This window comes from Mesoplodon densirostris, chromosome 18 (genome assembly GCF_025265405.1).
Source record: "Mesoplodon densirostris isolate mMesDen1 chromosome 18, mMesDen1 primary haplotype, whole genome shotgun sequence".
Lineage (NCBI taxonomy): Eukaryota > Metazoa > Chordata > Mammalia > Artiodactyla > Ziphiidae > Mesoplodon > Mesoplodon densirostris.
In genome coordinates this window covers 45973541-45997794 of record NC_082678.1, presented here as the reverse complement: position 1 = coordinate 45997794, position 24254 = coordinate 45973541, and the positions used below count along the sequence as shown (strand labels likewise).

General features: G+C 59.3%; 1 protein-coding gene across 2 annotated transcripts; it reads right to left on the bottom strand.

Moving 5' to 3' along the window:
• Nucleotides 1-592: 592 nt before the first annotated feature.
• Nucleotides 593-18902, bottom strand: SMTNL2 (smoothelin like 2). 2 transcript variants are annotated; one of them, XM_060082317.1, is made up of 8 exons: nucleotides 18513-18902; nucleotides 11398-11488; nucleotides 10642-10878; nucleotides 9752-9827; nucleotides 8678-8857; nucleotides 7542-7659; nucleotides 7084-7235; nucleotides 593-719 (listed from the first exon to the last, which is right to left on the bottom strand). In XM_060082317.1, the coding sequence occupies exons 1-8, from the start codon at nucleotides 18900-18902 to the stop codon at nucleotides 593-595; spliced, it is 1371 nt and encodes a 456-aa protein (XP_059938300.1). The 2 variants fall into 2 exon arrangements, with proteins under 2 accessions (XP_059938300.1, XP_059938301.1); XM_060082318.1 differs by lacking the exon at nucleotides 10642-10878.
• Nucleotides 18903-24254: the final 5352 nt, after the last annotated feature.

Below are 24254 nucleotides of genomic sequence, written 5' to 3'. Positions count from 1 at the left end.
TCCCCAGAGAGCCGAGGTGACTTGCAGGTCAGCTGCTGCCCAGGACCTGGGAGTGATTAAACAGCTTCTTCCCAAGACTTCAGTCTTCTTTGTCAAGCTGCTGATTAAGCGTCTCTATATTTCCTGGCAGTGGCCCAGAGCGAGGGAGGGAAGGAACCTACAATAGTGTGAGGAAGTAGAAAACTCTGGGTATTTTGATTAAAAAACACTTGGTAGTCAATGCAACCATGTAAAGCCAGTGGATCCAGTTCAGCAGAGGGAACACTGTGATTCAGGCTTCCAGAAGCTACAGACAAGCATTATTATTATTATTTTTTTAAGGAAGGTAATTATTTAGCACCAATTTCTCTCTCTCTGGTAATACTTCCTTTTCCTTGGAGCCCTTGGCTGTGATCAGTGCGGTCAGAACGCAGCTCAGCGGTACTTTCCCATCAGTAACGCAGCCGGGCCGGTTGGGGAGCGCGGTTATGAGGCACAGAACAAACAGCTCTCTCACACCAGAATGCAACTCTGCTCGGGGGGCATCCTGACTCCGGGACACAGGCAGCCCCACTGACTCCTTCGGGGCTTGGCTCTCCAGTCCCGAGGGGCTTCACTCAAAGCGACGCAGGTGGTTGTACAGAGACTGGACGTAAGTGAAGACGCACATGGGGTCCGGCTTGCGGCCCATCACCATCATGTCCTCCACCTCAATGAGGCGCTCACAGTTGGCCAGATTCCTGAAACACAGAAGCCCCATCAGAACGCCGGCCCCAGCCATCAGCCAGCGTCGCTGCCCCAGAACAGAGCTTGGCCCGGAGCTGGAGGCTCCCAAGTGCTCCCCAACTGGGAATTCACATCACCCCAGAAGAGCCTTTGCGGTTACTTTCTCTAATGCAGTGTTTCCCAGACTCCCACATCCATGAACGGCCCTTACGACTCTTCGACTCGTGTTTTTACATACCTAGACTTACTTTAAATTTTCAGTGAAATTCAGCTTCACTTTAAGGTTTCACTAAATGAAGTTCTGCTAAAAAAATCAATTTTATTAATTTGGTCAAACTTATATTAATCGAAAAGTTTAGTTTTATTAATAAAAATTTAGCTCCAAAATTAAATTTCACTAAAAAAATTCAACGTGTATCAGCAGTATATGGAGAATCAGTATGGACTATAAAAATAAATGTAAAATGAATAAAGTAAAAAATAAATTCACCCATATGCTTCCTAGAACAATGTCTTTAACCTTTTTTTAAAACCATAACCCATAGAGGTGTTTCATCGTGATTCATTCAGCACGTGCATACATTTATGTGGAAATAAAGTTTCACAAAGATACTGACCTTTTCTACTACTCATATTTTCTCTAGATTTCATCTTTCTCTCCCCACCTCCTTTTTTTGGTTTGTTTTTTTGTTTTGTTTGTTTTAATGCTGGTAGTGAGCCACTAAATTGATTTTATTATCTACTCAAGGTTCGCAACAACTCAGAGTTTTAAAAGTTGCTTCAAATCATCTTGTGAGCCTCCCCTCAACCTCGCCCTGGGTCCACCTCATGCTCTGGGAAATACTGGTTTAACTTCTGGCCCACTGGTGTAGATGCGTGTGGAAACTGGGGCCTTTCACTGGGCTGCAAAAAAAAAGCTGTTCTCTCTGCCGTTCCCAGCTGGGAGGGGGACTGAAGGTCCCGGCTTCAAGGTCTCATGGAGGTGGGAAGATGAGCATCCACCTGGGAGGTAACAGCAGGGACACTCTGCCAAGCCCAGCAAAGCCCGGCCCTGTGCCGAGCCAGACGCGTCATCAGGCCGAACCCAAAAGGCCCAAAGCAACGGCACTCAGTCCAATCAGCTTCAACAGCCGCGTGCACTGTTGTAGTTCCAGGGTCTCCTCCGGTCTTTTTGCCCCCATATCCATAAGTCCATGAGTGACACTGTTCACATCCCAGCTGTATCCTTCCTAGCTATATGATTTGAGCAAGACACTTAACTTCTCAGGGCCTCAGTTTCCCCGACTGCATAATAGCCACTTCACAGGGAGGTGGGAGGATTAATGAGCTAATCACACAACCAGCAGGAACGGTGTCTGGCACATCAGAAGAGCTCAATAAACGTTAGGAATGATCACTGTTGCTGTCTGTATCATCATGGTTCGCTCCAAGCAGCAGAGTGGGTCATCAGGGAAAAGAGGCCGGAACTGGAACTCTAAAGAGCTGGGTTCAGATCCTGACTCTGCCCATAGCTTCACCCTTCTGTGCCATTTCCTCGGTGGAAAGTCAGCCCCCGACCTCCGCTCCCCCTCCCGGTGGGCTTGTTCTTGTTGGGAGGTGGTGCCTTGTACCCCAAGCACTTTCTACCAGTCCCTGCCGACTCCTGGGCCTGCGTGCTCCAAAGACAAGCCCTGTAACCTCAGCACGGGGCCCATCCTGTGGTGCTGGCCTGACGCCGGGCCTCCTATCAGAAACCGAAAGTCAGGGCGAAACGGAGACACTAGTCCCGGATCCCGTCGGTGGCTCCCCCTCGGTTTGGAGCAGGCAGCTTGCAAGGGAAGCCGAGGGCTTCATGGGGTGGCGAGTGGCTCTGGCCCAATAAGCGGGCACCCTGGCTGCCCAGGATGGGCCGGGGCGGGGCTCGGTGTCAGGGGAGTGGCCGCTGTGACGAGGATATGCACGCAGAGGTACTTTGCTGACACTCGAGGACTGAAAATCTGAGTTCCTGGGGAGGCCGTGGACCTGAGTTCACCTCCTATCAGGTGGTGTCGATGCCCTTTCTCCCTACCTGCAGCGCAGGGAGAGCTCCTCCTACCCGCCCAGGGCTGCAGACGGAGAATGCCAGGTGTGTGCCCGGGTATCACCACTGACAGCAGTGGCCTCAGTACTCAGTCCCCCAGGAAACGTGGGCACCATTAGAACCCTAAACCTCAGCCTTGGAAGAGAACTGAAATCCCACCCTCCAAACATCCCCCTCAGAGGCACCGACCACCTGGTGAAGGCCCTGTCTCGGCCATGCTCCCCTCCAGGTTCAGGGAAGGGGCCCTAATTTCCTCCAAGCACCGTTCCAACCCCTCTGCAGATGGCCCTGGCCAGGAGGAAGTTTTCCCTCACGTTTCTTATGCTATTTTACCTCTTGGTACTTTCTACCTATTGGCCTCAGAAGGCTATTCTCAGTCTAATTGTTTTTCCCCCCACAAAAGAGCCCTTCACATGTTGGAAGAAAATCTTAATATCCATGTCTTTCCCTGAAACTGACCATGTCTGGTTCCTTCACTGTGCCCCCGGTGGGTACCTGGGGGCTCTCCTCTGAGCGGGTTCTGGTTTCTCTCTAGAATTGCTGGCACGTCCCAAGTGTTGTCCAACTTGGGCTGGCCCCCTTCTTCATTCTACAGGCTGCACTGACCCTCCCACTAGTGACGTCCCTGCCCAGGGTGGCAGTCAGGACGGGCGCTAAGGCCTGACCCTGGTATCACCCTCTACCCCTCAGACAGGAAGCTATGGGCAAGGTGCTGGCTTCCCCAGAAACCAGGGGACTGAGCCACATCCATCTGGTCCCCACCCCACCCCAACCAGCCGTGACAGTAATGATAAGATTTCTAGAAGCTATGGACACAGCTCCTGAGACAGGATGTGAGTAAAGGAAAATGATGATGAACATTGACTTTTATAAAAACATTTCAGTCTCAAAATATTAGAGGCCCCAACTGCCTTTTAAATGAAAACAAAACTGCTTTTGTGAAAACACAAACTTGTTTTAAATAGTTCAAACAGCATGGAATAATAATCCAAAGAAGAAAGTACAGGTCATTTCAAATGACACTGCGCAGCAAGAACCAGAGCTATCATTTGCCTACTACCAATTTTAGATGAATTAGCCCCACCTTGTTTGGGGTTAAAAAAGGGTTAGAGGATTTTCTCCTACTACTATCCTATTGTGATCTTCTGTCACTACAGGGCTAGCCTGTCAAGCAGGCAGGTGGAGGAGGTGCCTGAGGGGTTATTTTTATTTGTTTAAGCCTTCTCTAAATGCAGCCTGGGATGCCAGGGCTCGGACTACAGCCTCCTATCTGGTTTTAGAGACACATGGGCACTACAAATAGCCTGGAAGCTCCTTCAGCTGGGCTGTAACCTGAGAGTAGGACACATTCCCCGCAGGGCAAGCGGGATCCTCAGCTACACGGCCGGCCCCGCGCCTACACCGCACTCTCCATCTCAGCGGAGAAGGATGCAGAGGGTCAAGCACCCACAACGGGAGCTGGTCCTCCCACTTTCCAAGCCCCGAACAACTGTCGGACAAGGGGAGCTCACTGTGTTGTCAACACCGCATCACTCACACAGATTAGGCCCCGGGGAATCTTTGGGGAGGTAAATTATCAGGGGGAGGGGCGTCACAAACCCCTCTTACTCCCCAGGTTCTGGATGCGTCTCTGTGTTTTTAAGGCCCCTTGCTCGCCGAAGGGTCTGGAAACTTCTCCTTCCTGATGTGCAGGGGCCCTGTCCATGGCTGCTTTTCCTTTCCAAAGGCTGTGCCTTCATCAGAGCCCAGGCTCCTGTCACCCTACACCGCCCACCACAAACTGCCTTTCTGCTGCCTGCGTGGCCCTTGATGGCTTTCCCCCAGCCCCGCGTGTCTGCTTGGCTTTTGCTGGCAAAACTAAGGAGTGTCTGTTAAGACACTGGTAGCCAGTATCCTCAAGTAGGTGTCCCTGTGCTTTCTTTCCAGCTGTTCTAACCAGCTTATTGTCCAAGAAGCTAGGTGAGCCCAGCTGCCATCCTCCCAGGGGGCCTCGAGCAGGCAGGCCCACCCTCCCAGCCCTGTCCCCCACGTACCTGTGAGCTGAGTTCCCGGATGACTCAGGAGGGGAGGCACCTTCCTCCCCCTCAGGCCGGCTGTGGGCGCCCCTCCCGGCCCTCTCTCGAGTCAGCAGAAAAGCCAGAACTCATCTCAGGGGCCTGAAGGCCACCCTCCCCTCCCCTCCCCAGCCAGCCGGAGCGGGCTCAGGCGGTGGGAAGGCGGGGTCCAGTTTTTACCGCTCGTTTGCTCTGGGTAGGGGGGAGGCACAGCCTGGAGCAGACTCCCGCGCCCCAGCCCCAATGTGGGAATAGAAGAAACATCTGGTTGGAGTCTGGAGGCTCTCTGGGCTTATACCGCGTGCTGGGAAAGCACAGCCACGAATGGCTCTGGCTCTGGCCGCCAAGGAAAGTTAACGTTCCCTGCGAGCTGGGGTGCAGGGCCACCATCCTGGGGCCCGGGGCACCCCTCTCCCTGCCACAGCCCAGCCTGGTCCAGGGCTGAGGGTGACCAAGGCAGCCGGGGCTTGAGCAGGCACCGCCAGGCCCACTGGACTCGATGGAGAAAAACTGTCAGACAAGCGTGGCCTCACCCAGCAGGGGGTGGGTCTTGGGTGCCCACATCAGAGCCCGGGCCCTGTAGACTCTGACCATCTGCTTTTCGACAGTCACCCTTTCTGGGCTTCCAAGCAGCTGGGCCTCCTCCTGGGGAGGCGCCCCCTCCTCAACATCGAGCCGTTACACCTGGCGTTACTTCAGCATCGTCTGGATTCGGTTGTGTAACACGCTCTGTCCAAAGCTGTTTCCGCAATTAGGATGACAGCTAATCCTAAGCAGCCAGGAAAGAGACAGCTTCCAAAGTATACAAGGAGTTCTTATGACCCTACGGGGGCGAGAGGCCACGCAGGTCATCCGAGACAACACAACAGGGGCAACGCCGGCACGCCAACAAGTCAGGGTCTCCGTTCTGCCCCTAGAGCGAGACCCGCAGTACCGGGCACGGGGCTGTAACCTGTGAGCTCCAACTCCTTCCCGGGCGGGGCTTGGGGCCAGGCGTGGGGCGGAATAGACTTGGGGCCGCGGGGGCAGGCCAGGCTTCAGGGAGGGCTCTTCCAACTCCACCAGCACGTGAGAGCACCTCCCGGAGGTGGGCACCGGGGTCGCGGACAAGACACAAGGGGGGTCAGGCACACACGGGTGGCCAGAGGCTCACTCCACCAGGCACAAAGGCGGGCGGGCAGGAGAGAATGATAAATGTTCCCTCCAGGAAACTCAGCCCTGGGGAGGTCTTCCTGCCCTCTGGCCTTCCTCCCCCTAATTCCATGAAGCCCAGCATCAGGCAGCCCTTAACACCCTCAACTCTGCCCCGTGCCTGCCCTGGACCGGGGCGCGGACTCGATGGACCGCAGCAATATTTCCCCTGCCCTCCGCCTTCCGTGTTCAGCCCACAGGAGGCCCTGGCGTGAGGGCAGGAGGTGGGGGAGGGCGGAGGGTTTACTCCCTCAGCTCCCTTCCTGCCGGGTCACTGTGAGCTGGTCGCACCCACTGCCCCAAAGTACAGCTCCTATCAGCCAGCCCTCTCCGCACAGCTGTTCTCCCCAGCCCGAGGGTACCCCCACGGCGCCTGGCTCATCGCTCACTCCTGCAAGGAAGCCCTTTGTTAAACCCGCCTGCCTACTCGGTTTGAATGCACCCTCACCAGAGCCCTCTTTGCCACTCTCCTGAGGCACTGGGGGTAGCCCTCAGCCTATAACCAAATGCCAAGCTCCCCAAGCACCTCCTGAACCCAGAATCACCCCTCACCCAATCTTCTCCCTATGAGCAGGTCTTAAGAAGGTAGGCAATTTCATATCAAACGCTTTTACGACATTTAGGGAAGCAAAATGTACCTACTGGAGAAGTCTGAAATGTCCCCCAGGCAGATATCATTCAGTTTCCTGCTGATCAGCTGCTGGGCTCTCCCAAGCAACTGTATCTCTCACCAGCCTGGAGAGGACAGGCTCAGTGCTCCGGGGGACCCTGTCCCACTGCCCCTTGCACCTTGTCTGTGGCTGGTCTGGCAGACCGCACACCAGAGGCCGGGTACCAGCCAAGAGCGCAGGTGCACGAGAAGAGGGGAGAGCCTGGCTCTATTACTGAGTGATGGGTGGCCCGGGGAAAATCCCCCCTTCCTGGCCATAGTCTCTCCATCTGTACGGGAGGCGACAGACTGGGTGGCCTCAAGGCTCTCAGCTCTGCGGACAGCTGCCCCTGTCCTGCCGGCCCCTCAGAACTTGGGCTTGGGGACTGGGAGGGGCCGGCAGCCAGGGGACCCGCCATACTCACTCGGCCATGGTGAAGGCCAGCTCGAAGTTCTGCCGCCGCTGCGCGGGGCTCAGGGCACTGTAGTCAAAGGCGTCGGGGAAGAAGGAGTGCACCAGGGCACAGAAGGCCATCCCGTCGCTCCAGCTGGAGGAGAAGTTCTGCAGGTCCACGTGCTGCAAGGCCAACGCAGGGAGGTAAGGGGGAGTACAGCGCCGGCCTCAGCTCCTCCACCTGACTTGACCCCACAAGCAGGTCCTCCCAGCCCCTCCCCAGGCCCACCGTCCACCCAGCTCAGCAACAAGCCGTGCCTGCTGGACTCCACCTGCAGCGGCTGGGGACCGATCGGGAGGGTACAGTTTCTCCAGCTCCTACTCCTCCGCCCCAGACTGGGGCTCCCGTCCCGGCCAGGGGAACAAGTGTGGGGGGGCAGTGCCCACTCCCACCTCTGGCCGGGGTCCCAGCGGCCGGACCGGGCTCACCTGGTAGCCGAGCGTCTTGTTGCGGCACCACTCGAGCAGAATCTGCTTGATGCTGCTGGCGCTGGCCACGCCGAAGCTCTGCGAGCGCTTCAGCTTCGCCCGGGTCTCGCCCTTCCCTCTGCAGAGAGAGGGCAGGCCTGCTGGGGGGCTGGGGGGCTGCCCCTTGGCTGCCATCTACCCCAAGAACGTGCTGCTCACCCAGGTAGCGTGCAACCCTCCCAGCCCCACACCCACGTCCAGGCGTGAGCCCCCCATCCCAGGGCACAGCCTCCCTTGATGGAGTCTGGCACCACCAGATCCCTTCCAGCCTCCAGGTCCCCTGTTTACTTCCCACATGGGCAATCCTGGGGCTGAGGACCTGAGGCCGCACGGCCCGTGCCCCCCACCCCCCGCTACCTTCATCCCACCCCTCCTCTGAGTCTCCCTCTGGGGTCGCCCTCTTTCCTAGCCTGGAGTGACGGTTTCTCCCTCTGGGCCCCAAGGACACTCCTTAAAGGCCAAGAACAGGTTGTCTGGGTCAGCGGGACACTTCCTGGGTGTCTCTTGTGACTCGCTAAAGTCAGAGCCTTGGGAGCGGGACTGGGGGTGGTCATCATCAAATATGCCTGGGCCGCACCCCACAAGCAACGGGCATCAATACCACCAGCGCACAGGAGGGCTGGATAAATGTGTGCAGAGGTGGATCCCATCTCTAATGGGAGCGGGGGTGGGGCGTGAGAGGAGGCTGGTCTCGCTCTGTCACCTCCAGCTACTGCTGGGCACCCCAGTGACTGTCCTCTGGCCTCTCCAGTCACGCCCTGAAACCAACTTCTCCAGTTGGGTGAGGAATGTGGGTGTGAGGGCAGCCGGGGCCCCTCCAGGACTGGGGGAAGGGGGCCTAGGCTCTCCCCAGGCCTTGCCTGGCCCCCTGCCCCCTCCCCTCCTCCCCACAGCTGGGGCCACCTATCCCTCAGCCCGCTCCGCAGCTGGCCCTGACCTTGTGTCTTGCCCAAGAGGTCACATCTTGGGGAACTGCCCCCTGGGGAACAGGACAGGGCCAGCTTTGCCGCGCTGTGCCTGCCTGACCCTAGTCTGGGCCCAGGCCTACTCTGGGGGCCCAGACTGGTCTGGGGGGCGGGGCGTGAGAGCACCCGTACTTGCCGGCTGTATCCTGCTCCCATTTCTCGAATAACGCCTTCCGGGCCTGCGCCCCCGAGGTGCGGGGCAGCGTCTGCGACCTCACCAGCTCCCGGCGGCGCTCCCCCTGCCGATGGGCCTGAGTCGTGGCTGGTGGCTGCGGGGATGGGAGAGACTGGGGTGGCGTCACCAGAGGTGGGCTGAGGAGAGAACCACGGAGTCAGGAACACAGACCCGCCCATCACTAGCTCACCTGGGCCCCGGGCCCCCCACCCCACTGAGTGTAGAACGGGGCAGCAACCGGGCTACAGGCAGGCAGGAAGCACCACCTGCTCTGGTCCCCAACCGGTTCTGCAGCTTTTCCAAACTGAGCTGCTGTCCAAGGCAGGCCTGGCCGGCAGTGGGCCCCTCTCTGAGCATCATCACCCCTCGCAGGGGTCCGTGCCTGGGCTGAGCGGGGGGGCATCCTCCTCGCGGGAGGTGTACGCAGAACCGGCCTCACCAGGACCAGGCCCCCTCCTCACCACCACGAAAAAGACCCCCTTTGTTTCTCCCCTGCAACAGTTTTCCAGAAAGTCACAATTCTCCTTTTACTACTGAAAGGGGGGGACAAGCCAAGCCAGCCTCTATCCCCAGCTCCGATCACAATCCAGTGGGCCTGGGGGAGCATGGGGACAACCACAGGCCAGAAGCCCCAGCCTAGAGACCTCCTCAGCCGCGGGCGGAAAGCAGGATGGGTGGAGAGGAAAGTGGGAGATCGCCCCACGCTCCACCCTCCTGTGGGGACCGAGACACCCCCTCCAATCTGTGCACAGACGTGCTTTCAAGGGTCCTAAGAGAAACCAGCCCGAGGCCCTATATATACATGGTCTCCAAACAAAACCCTCCACCTAGCCTCGCAGCCTCAGGTCCTCTGCTCAAACCCCACCCCGTGACGCTGTTCTCCCTTGGAACCAAGCCCAGGAGGGTGCCTCATCCTGGGTCAGCACGGGAGCTCCCTGCAGGGGCCCGGGCAGCCTGGGTTCAAGGCAAAGTCCAGACACTGCCTGGGGAGGGCTGACCTCCCCCCACCGGGGACTGGGGCCCCAACTCACCTGTCGCTGTTCCTGCTGGCCGTCACTGCCCCGTAGCCAGAGCTGGACAAAGGCCGCGGGAGAGAAGAATTCTTCTCTTCGGGACAAAGCAAGGGAGAGAAATAAGAAACCCTGGCCTCGGGGAGGGTCACCACTGCCAGCCTCCCTTCCTCTGACCTGGCCCTGTGCCGTCTGCCCAGTGTCGCTCAGGGCAGGGGCAGGACCCCTGGGCTAAGCTGGCCCTGCCTCGGCCAACAGTTGAGGAGAAAGGATGCTGGGGACATAGAGCAATGACATAAAAGAGGCCTTTTAAAGTGTCCCGCGCCCCCAGCCCCGCTTTTGAGAGCACAGAGCCCAGGGCCTCTTGTGCTACGTATGCAGCAAACACTTTGTTCCCGAGCCCTCATTCTGGAAACCCACACAGCCCAACCCCAGGACACACCACTGAGGCCTGACCCCAGGCCCAAGACAGGCTCCGGGGACCACGCCAAAGTGTGCAGGGTAAGAGGCCACCTTCTAACCACAGCCTAGACCTGCAGTAAAAGCCACAGTCGTCTCCAGTGGGGGACGACGCTACTTTACAGCATCTCTGGGGGAAGGAGTCGGGAAAGATGAGTCCCACAGTCGTCTCCCGTGGGGGACGACGCTACTTTACAGCATCTCTGGGGGAAGGAGTCGGGAAAGATGCGAGTCCCACAGTCGTCTCCCGTGGGGGACGACGCTACTTTACAGCATCTCTGGGGGAAGGAGTCGGGAAAGATGAGCCCCATTTGATGGAGATGAGCTAGGGAAGGGGGTCGCAGTGACAGCAGAGGGGGGCTGGGGCTTGCCCAGGTTTCCTGAGTCTCTTGCCAACCGCCCCCAGCCCCTGCCCTCCCTCCCAGTTTGAGGCCACGCCCTCCTGCTCCTACCAGTGGGACTGGGAGTCCAGGGTGTGGTGGCCTCGCTGGGGCTGAGGCCCCCCAGGACGGCGGCAGACGTGGGCGAGAGAGCTGCGGCTGACGTCTCCCCAGAGAACCTCTCGGAGACTCGCGTGACAGCCGTGACTGGCTGGTGAGGCAGCCGCAAGGAGAGGCTCGCAGGGCGAGGCTTGGGGGTCTCTGGTGCCGGGGCAGTTTGGGTGGTCTCAGGGGGTCCATCACCTGGACCTGGAACGTGGGACCAGTAGGGTTGGGGGTGTCAGCCGTGGCATCCACAGGGGCCTCAGACCCTCCCAGGAGGACTCCAGTCTCTGTGAACCCTCCTCCCACCTCCTCCAGGAAGGCCTCCCTGACCACTCCAGCCTCCCTGACCTCCCACTGCTGGGGACGTCTCGCTGCTCCAACCAGAGCTGGCGTCTGCTCCAATTTTCCCTCATAGACAGTTCAATAAACAGCCGCCTATCAGTCCACTTTCTACCCTGTTCAGTGCTTGGACAATTCCTCAGACCCTGCTTGCATTCCTCCAGAAACAGGGAAGCTCACTACCTTCCGAGATCTCTCATTTTCTTCTGTGTTTACACAGTTCTACTTCACACTGAATGAGGCTGCTCTCCCGGCAGCCTCCCCACCCGCTGGGGTTTAGGCTCAAGTCCTCCAACCCTGACAAGGGGTGGCCTGGCACAGAGGCGTGGCCGAGGCCCTGACCCCAAAGCTACCCAGCCCGCTCTCCTCTGCCATCAGCTCTACCTGCCCCAGGCTGGTGCCCATTCTCGACGATGCACGAGTTTGAGGTCCTTCTCATCTCCAACTCGCCGGCCTCGTCGTGGTGATCCATGCTCTACAGAGAGACAAACACCCCCGAGGCCTAGTCAGCCGGGGCCAGCTGCCCACACCCCGTGCGACCCCCCTGGTTCTGACAGGGCAAACAACACTCAATTTTGAGAGAGACAGCCCCAGGAAGGTACAGTGATGGGCCAAGGTCACACGGGACTCAGTCTCACCAGCTGAGCCCTCAGGATCCTGGAGGCAAACACCTCCACGGGGCTCATCCCAGACCCCCAAAATGCTAGGGGCAAATGTCAAGACTGGGAGCTCTGAAAGCGTGTGCAAGGCGCCTTACCACTTCCCCCAGGCTGGACCAGGTGCCCGGGGTCCGGAGAGCCTGGCCCTTGCTCTTCCCAGGGGCTGCCTGTGTGGGAGCAGCCCAAACCCAGTGACACAAGGTCCTTCCGGGCCAACAATGGGCCCAGGAGCCCTCACGCTGCAGGGTCACAAGATTTGTCTGGATGTCCAGAGTACAGAGGCCTGATTGGCTCCATGGGGCCCCTCCATCTCCTCTGGGCTACAGCAGTGGGGGGTGTCATGCAGAGAGAGAGCCGAGACCAAGAGCCAGCAGGGAACCTGGTATCCTGGCTGTGTTGCCAGCCACCAGGTGACCCAGGTCAGGTCGTGCCCCCTCTGGGTTGGTTTCCCTGTTGGAGATGAGGGAGTAGGTTATGCAAAGCTTCTGCCATTTCAGCATCTGCCAAGCGTCAGGTCCTTTTTCTGGGCATGCCACTTAAACCAACTTGCTTCTGTGCCCCCAGGAAGATGCCACTACACCCATTTTACAGATGGGACCTGAGGGCTGAGAGAGGGGATGTGTGCAGTCCAGGGTTACACAGTGAGAAACAGCTGAGATTGGTGGCCAGGAGGGATGTTGTACTCAACCTGGGCTCTGCCCTTCTCACAGTGAGGAAGGATGGAGGGCTCGGAGCCTCTGAGGCTGGTAGCGTCTGCCCTGCAAGAGGAGAACACAGGCAGATCCCGATCCGGGGCTCTACTAAGAGCCCATGATGAGTGGCTTGAGAGGTGGCCGTACCTCTCCTTAGACGCCTCCAGACTACCTAGCCCCCTTGACTACCAGGTTCCCAGAATGACAAAGGCCCATCCTTGGCCCCCGACGGCTCAGCTACCACTGCAACCAGCGCAAGAGGTGTCCACCCCGCCATGCGGGGATCAGTCTGGTGGAGGAGCCAGGGCTGTGAGCAGATGATATCAAGCCAGCATGAGGGTGTGAGCCTAAGACAGACTTCATCCAGCCCAGTGGGCCAGGAAGAGCCTCCCAGAGGCAGGGGTAGCTGAGAGCCAGTCTAGAGTAAGCTAGGTGGACCAGGAGTGGAAGCGACTAGTATCTGCCAAAGCAGATAGACAGCAAGGCACAAAGCATTCTGATCTGGTGGCTGGAGAAGCACCATGCAGCCCAAGGTGCCAGCCTGGAGAACTTGGACTTGATTCCTTGGACAAGAAGGAACTGAAGGTCGTCAGCTGTGTTTTAGGAACATCCTTCAGAAGCCAGTGACATAGTGCCATGGAAGGGGGCGACCAGATGGCCAGTCACCTCACTAGTCCCACATGGGGACCTGGGGAGGAGAGATGGGGCAGTGAAAAGGGACTCAAAGGTTTGGGGAGAGTAAGTGGATACGGAGGGACGGGGGAAGTCACACCTCTTCCAAGCCTGGGCTTTGGGCCCAGCTGACTTGACTATGGTGGTGGGGGGGATCGGTGGGAAAATAAGAACTTCAATTTGGGACATGATGAGTGTAAGGTGTCCTTGGGGCATCAGGGGGTTGAGGTCAGGAGGTAGCCGGATATTTGAGTCTGAAGTTTAAGAGGAAGGACGGACAAACGATGGAGAAACAGGGGTCTCACATCTGGAGCACAGCAGAGGAAGAGCAGGCTCGGGGCCGATGGGGCCTGCGGTGGGCACCATAGCTGGGGGCAGAAGAGAATAAGAAGCAGCAGCCAGAGCGGGGAGGAAGAAAACCAGAACGTGGAGAAAGGCAGGTGGAAGTGTGTCGAGAAGGCTGGCGTGTCAGCGGCTCCAAAGGTGGCCTCAGGTCAAGAAAAAGAAGGTCAAGACAAGATCTAAAAAGGTCCTTTGGGTTTAGCCAAAAAAAGAGGTTCTTGGTGACAGTTTAGGAGCTGAGTCAGAGGTGGGGGTGGGTGCAGGAGACAGCCTCGGGGAGAGATGGAGACACGGTACCTGCAGCCATGAGGGGCGGCGGGAGGGGCTCCTCCAGGTGGACGAGGTAGGACAATGTTTATAGGCTGCGAGAAAGGCTCCAGCCGGGTGATGGGACCCTCTGTGCGGTGGGGACCCTGGGGAAGTGGGAGAGGACAGGACTCGAGCCTGGGGAGAGCTTGGGCTTGGAGAGGAGGTGACTCCTCCTACTTCCGATTCAGGAGGCTGGAGTGGGATGGGCCGGCCCCACTCGCAGGAACACTGGAGAACAGGGGGCAACTCCTGACACCTCAGAGTGGGGAGGGCACCCCTAGAGCCTAACCCGAAGCCAGCTCGGCAGAGGGAGGAGCAACGGCCAGTCCATCCTGAACCCAGCCCCCACCAGTCACCAGGGCGCTCAGCTCTGGGGGCTTCACGTCCCACCCACTCACTCTACTCTGGTCCAACAGGTTCCGCAGGTCTAGGCGGAGGTCTGGAGGGACCGGCCACTGGTGAAACCATTTTCCCAGGAATGTGGGTCTCTCTGGGCACCCCCCCCCGCAGACGCCTGCCCCCACACATTGCAGGCCCCGTACCCACCCCATGATGCCCCAGGGGGACCAGACGCCACAATCAGGCAGGAAGTAGGTCCTGGACCAGCTGGATTCCTGCCAAGGGGTCTCCAGCAAAGCAGGAGGGAAAGGGGATGGGGCTGACTCACGCTGGCAGGCCAGACTCCCCTCACTACCCCATCCCCGAGACTGGGACCCACTGCTCGCTCAACCCATCCAGAGATCACCCTCCAACCCCTCATACGAGCCTGGCGGGTGGGGGTCATCCCTAACCTCACCCCGTGACCAAAGGCAGCAGCAGAGTCAAGGTTTGGGTCTCTTACCCCAGCCCAGGGCTCTACCCACAAAGCGCTCATGCTTTCCAGGAGCAGGAAGGACAACTCAAGACAAATTTGTGAGGCCGGGCCCAGCCACCTTAGCCAGGGGAGGGGGAGAGCAGGGTAACTGCTCCAGCAGGATCTGAGTCCCTGAGCCCACCCACAGGGCCCCCAGCATGCATGCTCCCCCAGTGGTCTTCCTTTGGTGGGGGCAGCCTGATGCAGCCACAGGGAAGGGAAGGGGGTGGGTTCTGTGTGCTGGGGTCAGAGTAGAAGTCACTGGAGAGCCCTGGGGATGAGACGGGTCCTGGGGAGCTGGCTCTCGCACTCCCAAGATCTGGGCTTTGTTTGAAGCAGGGGGAGGCTCCCTGTGAGGAAGCCCAGGCCTGGGAATGTTAGGGGGAGAGGCGGGGGGTGAGTCTGATTTCAGGGACCCTCTCCTTGGGGAAGTGTTTAAACACTGTTGTGAGGCCAGGAATAATAGTTCAGGCACTCTTGGGGCTGCCTGACCCCACGTGGGCTCACGCGCCCGGGCAGGGGAGCAGGTCTGTGTGCCTAGCACAGCCCACAGCAGCCAGAACCCCCATCCTGAGCCCCTAACACGGCTGCTCCGTCCTCCTCCTCTCTCACACCACAGTTTTAAAGACTCAATTCAAACTCCTACCCAAAGCATTTAACTCTCTTATCGCACAGTGTGTCTGGGAAAGGAAGGCAGATAAGGCAAGTCTGGTTTCTTTCACGTCGGACCTCGACGCTGCTCCTGGCTGTCCCACGTGGGGACCCGGTGGCTCCAGCTCAGCTGAGGACATTTCCAGGGACCAACTCTGGCACAGCCTCCTGGGCCAAACCTGGCCTCAGGCTACCCTCCACTAGCCAGACCACAGCTGTGGCTCCGTGGACACTCTTACGAACCGATCGGGTTGATGTCACTGTTATAACCACGCAGCCCACTCGGCACAGGGGCCAAACGGGGATGGGCCAATCCCCCTTGGATGCAAGGAAACCGAGGTCCAGCTGGGAGATGTCCCTAAGGCCTCATAGCAAATGTGCCCAAAGCAGCTCCTATTTGCTGCAGGGTCTCAGGCTTCCTACAGGGAGTCCTCCTGATTATTCCCACCCTACTGCCCTGCCCTCTCCCTCCTCCCAGAGCCTCCCTGGCTACTCACTACCTAGCAAGGTCAAGGTTTGTGCACTCAAAATTGGATTACTAGATCAACCCTGCATTGAGTTCAGGGCATAAGTATATGCTGAATATGACCCACCTCCAACCCCTGCAGTCCCTGGTTTGAAACCGCAGGAAGCAAAAGGGTCTCAACCAAGGGTCTCTAAATTTCATTGCCTGTTACAGAGGGGCAGTGGGACACCAGCCTCTGCACTGCCTGACGACGGCCACCACTGGCTCTCGTGTGCGGATGAGACCCTCCTACCCAGACCACCCTGCCCCCCCCGACCCCCGGCAACACACATGTGGGAATATGGGAGTATGAGAGGCCAGACAGCCCCGGCGCCCAGCTGAGACTCTTTCCAGTCTCACCCTGGAGCCCCGATTCCTTGTTCAAGACCAAGTGTCCGCTCACAAGCTGCCAGTGACAGCCCATGAGCAAGAACGTGTGGATGACTCTGCACAGCACCCCTCCCTGCCAGAAACTGGCTCGGAGCCCGGGTGGGCGAGAGAGAGGTGGGTTGCAAGAGAAGTGGGGACCAGCGCCTCTGGTCGGGCAGGGAGAAGCTGCCTCAGGCCCAGGGAGCCTCTGATCCCAATGGAGACCTTGACCATCCTCTATCCACAGAGCTCAGCTCTGCTGGCTGTTCCACCTCCCTTCAGGCTTTTCTGAAGTCCAGAACCTACTCCTCAACTGTGTCTCCATCCTCATCCCTCAACGAGGGGCAGCATCCCTGCTGACCCTCGACCTCTTCTTCCAGAAGGACTTCCCTCCCTCCATGTCTAAGAATGGGCTTTCCAGGGCCTCCCAGCCCCCTGGCAGCTCCCTGGACTCTGCCCAGGGCTCTGGCCTCACCCTCTCCTTCTGCACGGCTGCCCTGAAGACCTCACCCATTCTAGGGCTTCAACCACCAGTTCTGCCCTGATGTCCCCCTGACCTCTGGCCTCGACCGGATCTGTGACTCCGCCTGCTCTGGGACACCTTCGCCTGGATGTCCCACAGCCTCACACCCTCAGCACAACCCAAATGGAACCCAGCATCTCCACCAGACATGTGACTCAGGAGTCCCCCAGCAGGGCTCCCCAAGCTCTGGCTGCCCTCTCCTTGGACCACCACATTTAAGTTAATCTGTCTCCAGCCACCCTCCAACCTGCCATCCATCCATGAGGGACCTTGCTGGATACAAGGGGGACACTGTCCCTCCCCTGCCCGGTGCCCCTTGCCCACCAGCCCCATAGCCAAGAGGACTAGCCCACGCCACGTGACTAATGGCCATTCCCCACTGAGAAAACTTAGATGACTGGAGAGGTTCCTCTCACATATTTGCGTGAATTCATGTACCTATTTACATGACTCTGAAAGCATTTTTCAAAAACTTGGACAGCTGTTTCCACGAGCAGACAAGTAGCAAATGTGTGTTAAAATAAAATCTCAGGAACAGCCGATGACACAGTTTATTAGGTACGTGTGAGCTCACAGTGGTGATCTTATACTATGGTCAAACAGTGGTCATGCTTATAGGACAGAATTAAGTGTAGCCATTTCTAGGCACTTCACACGGAGCACCGGGACACCCAGGAGCTCTGCCACCAGCATGTTTAAGAACCTCTCACCCCACCCCCCCAAGGCAAAGCCCAACTCCCCGGCCCAGCATCCAGGGGCCTTCACAACTCCCCCCTCTGCTCTCATACCCACCAGGCCCGCCTCCGGCCGGTGAGTCCTTCCAGCCTCTCTGAGACGGCAGGCACAGCCCCACACACCGCCCCCTGCACGAGCAGCAGCAGGTCCTTGGCCTCCAGCACAAAGCCGGCCTGAGACACCCACCAGGATGGGACAATCGTGTTTGGAGCAGAACATCTGCTCTGGCTGCCCGCGATGTTGGTACTGCTCGGTCTGGGGCAATCGCCCACCCTGGCTGGGACCTCCAGGGGCAGGGGCTAATTTTATCCCCCTCCTCCTGGCCCCTGGAGGTGCAGCCCAGCCCACACAAGAGATCTGAAGGCGTGATGGATTGAACCAAGGAGGGGCTGCAGGTGCACACTACCCAGACCCTGGCACCCCAGCCCCGGAGCACACGCCTGGCAGGGTGGGAAATCCCACCTAAGGGCCACTGCACACACCATGGGAACCTTCTTACCCGCCGCTCCAGGAGGCCCCAGGCTCAGGGGAGTGACCCCCGCCCCACACCCACGCCGTGTGGGCCTCTGGCCGGTCATTGACCCCGGAAATCTAGACTGCTCACGACTGGTTCCCCCTGGCCCCCACCGCCACCCCGTCTCTCCCTTCAAGGTAAGGATTTACCCCCTGCGAGTTCCCAAACGCCACTGCCCGGCTGCGCCCCAGCAGACGGCGTCCTCCTGCCCCCAACACACACCCGGGCTTGAGTTCTCCATCTGGGTTAATCAATAACCTGAACCATCAGGCCTCAGTGAAGCGGCATCGCAGGGGGCGCATCAATGGAGGTGTGGGAGTGGGGGGTGGGGTGGGTTGCTGACCACCCCCAACACACTGGCCGGGCCCCGGGCGGTGTTAAACAGCACCCAAGCCCTTAGTGCCACGGGACAGCGGAGAGAGAGGGACAGAACTCGGGGCGAACAGGGCCCGGCTGCAAAGAAGGGAGGGGGCCCAAGACAGGTGCAGCGAGCAGGCTAAGCCGGTGCTTCGCCGGATGGTGGCCGGACCCCCACGACGGAGTCGCAGCGGCGGGTGGCAGGGCAGCGCCCAGTTCCGCAGGCGCACGCACTCGGGACCTATAGGCGCGGCGGGGGTCGCAGAGCCCTCCTCCCCCGGCGCACGCGCACAGGCGCCGGCGCTCCCCGAGGCTCACCTGGCCTCGGCCGGACAGCGAGAAGGTGGCGTGGCTGGCAAAGCGCGCGGTGCCCAGACGGGGCGCGCGGTCCGGGACGCCAGGCGCGGGCGGAGGGCTGGGCGTGCCGGGCGCGGGGGCCAGCCCGGTCGTCAAGCCCAGCGCCTCCACCTGGCGCGTCAAGCGCTCGAGCTGCGCCTGCAGCCGCTGGTTGTCGCGCTGCAGCTCGGTCACCGTGCGCGCCAGCGGTCCGGCCAGGTGCAGCGCCTCGGCCACGCGCTGCTCCACGCCGCGCTGCAGCCCCTGCATGTCCTCGTGCAGCGCGCGCACCGCGCCCTCCAGCGCCGCCTCGTAGCGGCCCAGCGCCTCGCGCACCGTGCGCGCCTCCTCGGCGTCGGGGGCAGGCTCCATGGCGGGGCAGAACGCTTACGTGTAAGGGAGATCGGGCCTGGCCGGGGGAGCAGTCTACCTCCGCAGCTCCGGGCAGCAACTGGACGCCCGCGGCCGGGTTCGCCCGAGGGTTGGTGGGAGGGGCGGGCAGGGGGCGGGGCGGGCCCCGCGAGCCGGGGGACTGGGCGCCGCGCGGGGGCGGGGCCTCGGGGGCGGGGCTAGGCGGCTCGTGGGGACAGCCCCTGTGCCGTCGACCCGAGGGATGCAGTGAAGTGGGGGAGGGGGTGTTCCCCGGTGGCGCCGGAGGAGAAGAGGTCACTCCGCCTCTCCTCTTCCGCGGTGCGGAGCTGCACAGGGAGTGCGGGGGCCGAGCCCCCCTAGACCCTGGAGGAGCGGCGTGCGTCCTGGGGGTGGGGCTGCGCGCCACCTGAAGAAGGCCTCGATCCCCAAGTGGACTTGACCTCGGAGACCGCGGACGTGGGTTATGCGTTCCCTCGGGGCTCTCACTCGCAGGGCCCAGGTCCTACTGGGGGTAGGGACCCCCTCACTGCTCAGGGAGACCTGAGAGCCACAGCAGTAATTCCCAGAACCCCGACCCTCACCCTGTGCCCGTCACTGCCAACTCTATGCTGTGCACACGGCCCTCACAAACACATACTCACCTGTGGGATCTTTGCCTGGAATTTCTTGCACCTGTTATAAGACCTAAGGGAGAAGGAACCAGGTGGTGAGGTCCCTCCCTGACTCTGCAATTATGTGCTCTCCCCTCCCAGACCCACCCTGTGTAGCAAGATCTTTGCATCCTCATTGCCGGTGGTCATAGGGGCTCAGGGCTCACTGAGGGGCCCCTGCTAGGGGATCCATGAGTGACTGAGGTTAGAGACAGAGGAGAGAGCGTGCTTAGGGCCCAATCTCCAAATCCTAGGATCGGCGACCTTGGAATTAATCACCCCCTCCCTCCATCAGAGCCTTGGTCCCTGGCCTCTATCCACAGGCTGGGGCTCCCACCTTGGCTCCCTCTCAACACTCCTTTCATGCCTGAACCCAGATATTCCTCCCTTCCATACCCCCACCCGCCAACCGTCCCAAGAAAGGGAGGAGTGAAAACAGCCGTTGCTTCAGAATGATAGGATGGTGGGCAAAGATGCTGTACGTTCCCAAATATATTGTAAAATTGATTTAAAATAAAAATGGGAACATCGCATCCTTCTTTGTGCAAAAAAAATCTTTCCTGATTAGCCTTCTCCTTCCCAGGCATGGCCCACCTGGAGGAGGCCCGGTGGCTGGGCAGGCACAGCCAGATGACTGGGGAACGAGAGGTCCGAAAGGCTTGTTCCCATCACACTAGGCTTGCCAGAGATGTTTGCAGCCACAGACCTCCTGGACTGGCCTGCTCTGCCCCAAAGGAACTGGATCAGCCTAACAGATGCTGAACGCTGGTTCCCCCTTTCCCCCCTCCACTGTGGGGACAGGAAGGAACGCTGGGTTACCTAATCCAAGGAGCCTTCCAGCAATTATTTCATGAGAAAGTCAAATGCCAAAAGGCGTTCATGTTGTGTGAGTGTGTGTGTGTGTTCCAAGTAGCTGTGTGGACAGGGTGAGCCAAATTGCTCCCTGCATTCTTTCTCGGGGTAGAATCTTTGACAGAGACTAGGAGAGAGGCTGCTGCTGCAGCTTCTGCCCCGAGTAACACTCAGAGCCCCTCCAGGTCTGAGCCCGGGAGCCTGGAGTTCAGAGACCCAGCTCTCAGCCAGAAAAGCCCAGCCTCTTCCTTTGCAGGACCTGAGGAAGGACCAGGTGGGGAAGTCTGGGAGGGGCTGGACAGCTTGGTCCCTGGCCCTACAGTGGATGTGCATCTGGGCCTGGGCCTGGACCGGCAGCATAGGTGAGGGTGGCAGGGGCAAGGGTCCAGCCTTCTCTCCCAGCCTCCAGGAGAAGGAAGGCTGGCCAGGTCTCTAGAGTGGGAACCCTAATGGGTGATAGAATCTAGAGACTGGCTGTCCAGGATCCATCCACACTCTCCCACCTCAGCTGGGTTATCTCCTGATCCACTGTGACAACATCTGGGTAGGGCTGCCTGGGGGCTGGGCAGGGCTCCATCTGCGGCTGCAGTAGGAACTCTGTCCAGGGCAGAGATGGGGCTCACGGTGGGTTCTGGGCAGACAGTACAAGAAGCAAACCATCTCCCTTGGCCCCTCTCCCTCGGCAGTAAGACCACTGAGTCAGTAGCTGGAGATGAGCCTAGGAGAGGAGAGATGAACCAGGAGTGGGAGGAAGAGGGGCAGAGGGTCAGGGAGAGAAGAAGGGAGGGAGGAGGGGGTGATTCTGGGGTGGGGAGGGGGGCACTGAAGACCAGCACCACCCAAGAGCTGGCTCCTTGCCAGTTCGGCTCAGAGGCTGATACTCATCCCAGGCCCCAGGGGCTCCTCTCCGCTGCCCCCTCAAGGCCCCTCCTCTCACCCTCCCCCGGCTCAGCTCCTGCCCAGTACCAGACCTGGGGGGAGGTGAGGGCTGATGGACCCAGCTGACCTCCCTCCACATTCACCAGCCCTGATGTCAGCAGGCTAGCAAGGATGACCTCCTGCCAAGTGCTGGGGTCTCTGGCACCTACCCTTCCAGCTCCCCCTCCCCTGGTTCCGACCTGTCCACTGTCTGCTGGTCCCTTGATCTGCTCTGGTGCTGGGCTGGGGGCAGGATTCGGGACAAGCCTTCCTGTGTCCCCTGCCAGTCACCTCCTGAAATCGAATCCCAGCCAAGCCAAAACCATGAAGTCAGGGACCTAAGATGGGGAAATTGAGGCCCCAGGAGGGACAGGGACAGGCCCCAGGTCACACAGCAAGGTATGCAAAGACAGGACTGGAACCCAGGGCCCTGGCTCTGCTCCCAGCACCCCTTGGGGGCAACAGTCAAATCCAGCCAAGTCTGGGCAGCGCCTCCTGCTCCCAGGTCGCCCAGAGGCTCCAATCCCCTGGAATGGCTCCCCGGAGCTCTCCAGAACCACCCTCATGGCCCTCTGGCAGGAGCCCCTGAGCACCATCCCTCCTGCCTCCTCCGCTTCTCCCCAGTGACCTTCCTGAGTGACTGTGCTTTCACTCATCCCTTAACTGTGGTCCCCAGGGCTCTGAGCTGAGCCTGTCCCCCTTTCACCTGCAGACCCTTTCTGGGTGGTGTCACCCCCCCACACACACACCCCCATACTGATGACTTCCACTCCTCCACCTCCAGTCCAGCCCCTGTCCATATACCCACCCGCCTCCAGCCCTCAGCCCTGAAGGTCCCACCTGCTCCCCAGACTCCTGAGGTCCTGAGAACACACATAGGGCTTACGGGGAGGGGAAAGGACTTAAGAAGTGGGCTGGTGCAGTCCTCTGCAGTCCTGGGCCCACCTACCTGGGACTGCCCCTCACCCTCTGCACCCTGGTTCCCGTGCATGGGCGAGGTACGTACACACGCTTGCGTGCATGTGTTGGAGCCCATTCTCAGAGAGCAGGGGCTGTCTCTGCTGTGCATGCATTCCCACAACTGGAGAGGCAACTGGCTTTAGAAAGTACTCCATAAACACTGTGTGATTGAATGCCTGGGAAAGGGGACTCATTGGAGAGCCAGTGGAACCAACAGGGCTAGCGGATGGATGGACTCCATAAGATGGGTCACAGAGAGGATGCATTAGAGGGGCTCACAGGTACCACACAGGGCCTGTCTCCAAGGTCACATTAGCCTTTGCACTGAGTCAAAGGCAGCTGCCGACCTCACTGGTCACCTCATCCCTCCAAGCCCCTCTGCCAGGAAGGGCTCAGGTTGGAAAGTCATGGGGCAGGCCAGACCCATTATCTGTCAGACCCTGATTGGCCCTGCCATGGCCTCCATGTAGCCCTCAGCCTGCCAGGACGGGCTAACGGGCCTGGCAGTCTGGCTTTGTAACTGGGAAGGTGTGTGAAGGCAGCCACACCACACTCCTCAGGGTCCCCAGCTGCAGGCACCCACAGGAAGTAGGCTAACAAGGACCCAATGGAGAAATACACTCCAGGACTGGACCCCTCCCTCCTGGCAAACACACCATCCCCGGCTCCTCCTCCCAAATCCTGAAATCCAGCCTCTGCCCTGGAAACCATTGCCTTGTTCTGAGATCCATAGGGGTGTGGACACAGGGCTTGCGTTTATCTTTTCCTGACGGGTTGCTGGGTTCAGAAGCCAAGAGGAGTGCTAAGCAGGGAAGCAGGAGCGTGCTACAGGCTGTGCAGGGGCCCAGGGTGGGCCAGTATTGGGGCCCCCGGGCCTCATCTCCAGCCAGGACCCAGGAGAGGGGCACAGAGGCTCTGCCCCCTGCCCCACAGCTCTGCCTGCCTGAATCGGAGCCACTGGGGCCGATCCTGGAAACTGAGGCCCCTGGGAGGGAGGACAGAAGAGACCTCTGCCCCCTGGGTCACTCCAACTCCCCGCTACCGAACCCTCCTTTAAACTTCATCCCAGGGACACGCTGCCGGACACACGTGTAAATTTGTAATGTTCCTCTTTCTCCCGTGTATCTGAGGATGCGTCTGTGCACGTATCAGGCTTGCGTGTACAATACCTGTGTGGGTGTGTTGGTGTAGAGGGAAGATGTGGAAGGTACAGAATCTATAGTACCTGCACACTCACCTGCACGTGTATGTGGCGTGGGCACATTTTCAAGCACCCGTGGTTCTAGGAGGGATTTTTATGCATTTGCTCATAAGTGGTGAATGTGTTTCTAGACACACATGTATGCCTGCCTGCGGTACGTGTCAACACAGGATGCGCACATGCCTGTATGTGTAGCTCGAGTGTCTACATATGCTCACGTATATCAGATGTTTGTGTGTATATCGCGTGAGTTTGATCACCCCTGTCACGTGCCCCATTTCTGGCGGCTTCTTTAACCAGACCTGGAAGTCTGTCTCTGGAAGGTATGGATCCTGGGTACTCTGCAGAGACTTGCATATAAGATTCTAAGGGTGGTCTTGATGGGGGAAGGGGGTAAAAGGGTGGAGCTTCCCGCCCTCCTGGACCAACACGGAGCCCTCTTGGTCCCAGCGGAGGAGCATCTCCCACGGGTCTCTGTTGAGAGCCAGGCTACACAGAGAGAAAAGAAAAAACAGCACACAAGCCTGGGTGGAGGCGCCTGCCTCTTCCGGGCAAAGGCAGGGGCTGCAGAGGGTGTGGGGTGGAGACAGCTGCTTGCAGCCCAGATAAGGCTGTGGGCTCACATTTTCCATTTCCAGGAGCCTCCCCCTCAGGGCCCGGAAAGGTCTCCGCTGACTCACTCCAGCTCCCTGCCCCCACCCTGGGATCTGCAGCGCCAAGCGGGGGAAAACGAGGTGCTGGAAGAGCCGGCACCTCACCACAGCTTGTCCT

Excerpts from the sequence above, each read along its gene's own strand:
- SMTNL2 (XM_060082317.1), bottom strand. The coding sequence starts at position 18,902 with ATGGAGCCTGCCCCCGACGCCGAGGAGGCGCGCACGGTGCGCGAGGCG. Across the intron at positions 9,828-10,641 it reads CTGGACTCCCAGTCCCACTG|AGAAGAATTCTTCTCTCCCG; the intron begins GTAGGAGCAGGA and ends TTTGTCCCGAAG. Across the intron at positions 7,660-8,677 it reads GAGCAGGATACAGCCGGCAA|AGGGAAGGGCGAGACCCGGG; the intron begins GTACGGGTGCTC and ends CTCTCTCTGCAG.